This window comes from Anarrhichthys ocellatus, unplaced genomic scaffold, assembly GCF_004355925.1.
Source record: "Anarrhichthys ocellatus isolate YVR2014 unplaced genomic scaffold, GSC_Weel_1.0 scaffold32, whole genome shotgun sequence".
NCBI classification, from domain to species: Eukaryota; Metazoa; Chordata; class Actinopteri; order Perciformes; family Anarhichadidae; genus Anarrhichthys; species Anarrhichthys ocellatus.
In genome coordinates this window covers 5,790,608-5,796,375 of record NW_022280062.1, presented here as the reverse complement: position 1 = coordinate 5,796,375, position 5,768 = coordinate 5,790,608, and the positions used below count along the sequence as shown (strand labels likewise).

The window sequence follows — 5,768 nt, the reverse complement described above, 5'->3', positions numbered from 1 at the left end:
TATATATATATATATATATATATATGTGTATATATATATGTGTGTGTATATATATATATATATATATATATATGTGTATATATATATGTGTGTATATATACGTATATATACGTATATGTACGTATATATGTATCTATATACACACACAACTCTGCACAGACTGTGTCCAAAATCAACTCTCTGTCACCATATCAAAAACTCATGGCAATGTTGTATTGTCTTATATTGTACAGATGTCTACTCCTGTACATGCTTACCCTTCCATGTTGTACTATATTCTTGCTAATGAAAAAATGAGGGGTGCACAATATTGGGGGAAAGAAAACTGAAATTGCAATTAGTATTATTTTTTGCACCAGAGAGATGGTTCCTGACCCACTAAGTTGAAACTAGACGCGCCTGCTCTCCGAACAGACGGGCAAATAGTAATACACAGTATATTTCTCTTCTACTCTGGACTCAGTTCCTCACAGGCTGCTACTGTAGGGTGCACACGCAGCGGCTCCTCAAAAGTGAAGCCCAAATAATTGCCGGCTGGTGGCTGCCTGTCAGTTTAGGCAGCACTTAATTTGATATGCGGCAGAGTTCTCAATGAGCGAAGCACACATTTTAAACGGCAATATCACAGGCAATCATGTTCCTTTAACTGTGCAAATTCAACAACGCTATTGTGATTAATTTTCTGTTAATTGTTCGGCCCTACTTGATCCTATGTGGGATGCCAGCTCTCATTGTCAGTGAGACTGTCTGTTAACCTGCTGGACTTAGACATGCAAGTGTGATGAGTGTGTTGTGACTGAATGGGAGTGTAAGAGAGGAAATGCTGGCAGTGTCCTCAATGTATTGATAAAATCAGCATTATGTCCAGTGGTAAATACAGAAATACAGGCCTCTGTGTTGCTGTGTATTGTGTCTGCATGCATGCAGTGTTTCTGAGTTTAAATATTTGTTCAGTGATGTGTGTGTGTGTGTGTGTGTACGTGCCTTTTGATGGAGGTGCGTGCACGTTTGTGTATTTACTGTGCGATATCGCGTGACAGCCGGCCCCCAGAGGAGCAGAGTCATAGTGGAGGAGTGAGAGCGAATGTAGCTCAGTGGTCTGCGAAAAAGCGGCCTGAGGACATCAACAGGGCTGGAATGAAGTCAGAGAGAGAGAGAGAGAGAGAGAGAGAGAGAGAGAGAGAGAGAGAGACGGGAAACAGAGTGTTTAGGATGGAAAGAGGGAAGGATAAAGAGTGCCATGGACGAAAGGGTGGAAGACGTATGAGTCATTTAGATGTGTTACAGATTTGCTCAATGGCATCAGTGCTTGGACTGCAATGTTGCTAGTCACACTACTCCCTGGGAAAGACCAGGAGGCGTACACACACACACACACACACATTGTTCTTTTATTCTATTTTACCCTGCATCCAGATGTCCACTCAGGAAGGATCCAGATGGCCTGGATACCCTGTCTATACTGGAGAGGTGCTTTTATAACACGTACACACACTCACACAAAGCAGCATGGCCGTGTTTTTCTTCCTCTCAGAGGGAGGATTAACTCTCCTCATTAGGGCTCCCCCGCCTCTCTCCATCATCTCTCCTCCCCCTCCCTCCCCCGTCAGCCTGCCTCGCCGTCATTGGCTGCTTCTATCAGGACCACTGCTCACTGGATCGCCGTGACTACAGGATACAGGAGAGCAGGGAGGAGGTGTGATTGGTTAATGTTGCCACGGTAATAGAAAAGGCGACCACTCACCAAATCATTCAGCTGAGGCTGATATGATTAAAAAAAATCAAGTGGAGGGGTGTGGAAAGCGGGTTAGAGGGTGAGGGACTGAAATGAAGAGAGGAGGCAAACAACAATAACAACAACAGCGAAGGATTAGGCATCGACCGAGCAATCAGGAAGTCCATTTAGGACAAAGCAGCATAAAAAAAAAATCCTCCCAGACTTTAGCCGTGGTCGTCAGAGCTGAGCTGCCAGTTCGCTTTGGACAGCTGCTCAAGATCTGTGTGTGTGTGTGTGTGTGTGTGGGGGGGGGGGGGAAGCGGCACACAAAGGAAGGATGAACAGGTGAAAAATGGTAAACAGCTTCTGTATGATCTCTCCCCTTCACTGCTGGGGATGAATGAGAGGAGTTAAACTGGTCGGTCTGATGCCTGGGGCACAGAAATAGAGACCGAGAGGGACATAGCTGGATATGAAGAGCACGCGTCAGCACTAAAGCAGGGAGAGAGAGAGAGCGAGAGAGAGAGAGAGAGAGAGACAGCAGAGATGATCAAGGTGGAGAGCGAAGTAGACAGAGGTTGTTACTGTGGCGTGAGATGGGAATACAGAAATAGAACCTGCTGGATTTGTCACCTCCAGTGCCACACCTCGGCTGCATCATCCCAATGCTCCATTCTGACTGCAGCAGCATCCACACGTGGGATTTCCTTCTCCAGGATTACAACAGCGACCAGTGAATTAATCTGGAGCAATCAGTGAAACACCTCGGATGCTCTCTTGAAGATTTAAGCCACTGGCTGCGGAAGAGGACAAACTGTACTGTCTGTTAAGGAAGCCAGAGGAATGCGTTGCTAAACGTTATTCCCATGAAGATAAACACCTTTTACAGGTTGGTCAGTCGGCGACCACGGCCGTGTCATCACTGTGTGGACATGGGGAAGTCATTGTCTGGCCATTTTTTAAGGAAAGCTGACTCAACCTAAATGAGGAAGAGTATTGGAGGTATACAGCAGCAGCACATTTGGTCAAATATTGTGCTCGGTTATCTGAACTAATGCAGTTGTGTACTGTGATTGACATTCAGATTACTGTACTTGTGTTCCTAATGACAGCGCAGAAGACCTCAAAGCGGGCTGACTGACCGACTGACTGACTAAGTGAGTGGGTTGCCCACTGACTGGACCGGTGGCTGTCTGAGGATTTTGAGGACACGTAGCCCCGGGGGGCAGGTAGCAGACGGGTCGCGGGAGCCCCACCATGGGGGAGACGGCAGACTACCAGCGCCTGCAGGACACGTCGGAGTCTGACTACCACCGCCTGCCCAGCGATGACGAAGAGGTAGACCTCTACAGTTTCCTTCATTGTGGTAGTGATCCTGCCACATAGCTTTAGACAAACATGGCGGTGAACGAGCAATTTCAGCAGGTATTTTGGATCCTTTTGAGGGCAAGTGAAAGTGCGTGAGAGGTGAGGCTTTGTTGAGGTGTTTTCCGAAGGAGGCGTATTTCTCACTGAGCAGAATATTTAAATAAACGCAATCGGCTGATCAGCAGATGGTTCTCAGCGCATGAATATGTGTCTTTTGTTGTAGAAAATGTGCACATATGTTTGTTTTTGTGGCGTCAACTTCCGCAGCAGTGTTGCACATTTTATAGTGTGTACAGATGTGAATTTGCAGGTCTAACATTTGTGTGTGTGTGTTTGTGTCATTACACACATTCGCAGGCTGCTTTTTTTGGTGTGACATCAGGGATTTTCACAACATTGAGTGTGTGTTTTTTTTAAGGTCAGTTTGTGTATTTATTGTGGCGTAATGGCTTATACACTTATATAGAACAGACCCATTGTTAATGTTTTTAGTAACACCTGTGCTTTTCTTACCATGACAATAGTAAAACTGCTTTGAAAAAGACCTAAATAGTGTGTAGAACCAGCTCTTTAACACTCGTATGGTCCAGTCACTCTCCTCCACCACCACATACTCACACTCACTACACACAGCACTTCTCACCATCACTCAAGGCCAAACCCTGTGTTTATACCACAGCATATATCTCAGTAAATATAAAGAAAGTAATGTGTTTATTGGCTCCAAATGAGAACGAAAATGAGGTATAGACCTACATGTGTTGGGAGGAGTAGCCTGCCCCATAATGTAATGTGATCCATTCAGAGATAGTAGCCTATAACAGCCATGCTGTTGTTTTGAGTTGCGAGTGAACCGTATTTGTGAGCAACCTGGATCTCAGCAAACAACAGACAAAGTGGGAATAAATTAGACTTTAGATCCTGGAAGAAACCAAAAGCTGACATAACCTTTTAAATCTTTACCCACACGAAGAAAGAGTTGGAAAACGCTGTACAAAAGACAGATGGACGGTGGGCAGCGTGGCTCGGCCTCGGTTGGCTCATCTAGAGATTTGTTTCAGCCAAAGTATGCTATCAGTAACAATGCCGGCTGCAGTGGCAAGGCACTCTCTTTGAACACCACATGCATACGAGCCGTAGAGAAAGAGAAGAAATGAAGAGAATGGAGAGAGCTTAGAGTCTGTTGACTTGCTCTAAATAAGCACATTGTTTTACTCCAGCAGTCCTTTTATGTGTAATACAAAGCTAGTTCTGATATGCTTTTTAAGGGGATTAGTGAGCTTCAACCAGAACTAGGTTGTTGAGCATCGACTGTATTTTTGTAGATGGGAATGATAAATATTCCCCATTGTAGCACATACTGTGCTCAATATTTGGTTCACATGCTGTTGACTGTGTCTGTTTGAGGTCAACCATCTTTGACCAACATTTCTCTCCTTTCCCCTCTTAACCAGCTTTAGGGGATCAAAGTAGATTGCTTAGGGTGGGTGTATTTTGAGGGTGGATGCGACGTTAGGAACTATTAGTGGGGGTTGTTGTGGTAGTCTGGCATTATGCAAATCAGGGCCAAGCTACATATGTTCGGTGTTTGCCTGGACGGCAGTCCGTTTGTCTCCAAAACCTTTTTCATTCCCACAGTTGGTTCTTCTCAACATTGACACCCATCACCAAACACCTTCTCTCCTCTCCTGACTGTGGATGATGAGGTGCTGTGGACGATGAAGGGATTAAAGGAGAACGTAAAAAAGCCAGACTTTAAAAAAAGGGTTACGATCTGTGAGATCATGAATGACGTAGCGCTGTCTGTCTGTGCATGCAGACCTCCGTCACAGGCGTCGTCTGTGTGTGTGTGTGCGTGTGTTTATTTTGCTTGCTCAGTTGTAAGAGGGATTAATTTTGTTTGTTCTACTACTTCTTCCCTCTGCTCTGCCGGTTTTTGGCACCCACCACCAAAACCGCAGATTGATGTTTTGCCACCAAAAGGTTGCGACTTATTTGAGAAATGCACTGACAGCGTGTCCACCCGTATCCATTAAGCTGTCTTTATTCCCAACACTGTAAGTCAGTGTGAATCCAGCCAATGTGAGTGCATGCCTGTGTCCGTGTACAGTGAGCATCATATTACAGAATCAAGCTCAATATGTGTGTGTGTGTGTGTGTGTGTGTGTGTGTGTGTGTGTCTGTGTATGTGTGTGTGTGCGTGTTGTAGTACTCGGACATAATGCAGACCTCACACAGCGCTTTGTTCTTCGTAATCTTATTAGCCAGCAAGCCTCTAATTTGATATTACAATCACGGTCAGGCGTTTAACTTGGCCTTTGCATCATTTCATATTCCAGTTGAACAGCCTTTGAGTCAAACTACTCTGTGTGTGTGTGTGTGTGTGTGTGTGTGTTTGTGCGTACACGCATGAACGAGATGGAAAGAGAGAGATGGAGGCCAGATAGTAGCAGCTGGAGAGGCTGCTGTAGCTGCTTCATTGTTAGTGTGAGGGACCAAACAAGTCAGGCACAACTGAAGATTGTTAATTACCCAAATTTCAATGTCCGCGAGAAACAAACCACTTATTTAACAATTAACAGGGCAAAATAATTCAATTTATTTTGTATAGCCCAAAAGCACAAAGCACAAATTTGCCTCAATCTGTACACATATGACATCCTCGCATCGGTACAGGAAACCC

At 45.0% G+C, this 5,768-nt stretch overlaps 1 protein-coding gene across 4 annotated transcripts in view; it reads left to right on the top strand.

Annotated features, from left to right (window-relative positions):
* The first annotated feature begins 1,246 nt into the window (after positions 1 to 1,246).
* Positions 1,247 to 5,768, top strand: part of tnk2b (tyrosine kinase, non-receptor, 2b) — a 30,802-nt gene continuing 26,280 nt past the window's right edge. For all 4 annotated transcript variants that reach the window (XM_031865102.1, XM_031865100.1, XM_031865101.1 and 1 more), the window contains exon 1: positions 1,247 to 3,055. In XM_031865102.1, coding sequence (XP_031720962.1) covers positions 2,975 to 3,055 — 81 coding nt within the window. In that variant the 5' untranslated portion in view covers positions 1,247 to 2,974. The remainder of the gene's footprint in view (positions 3,056 to 5,768) is intronic.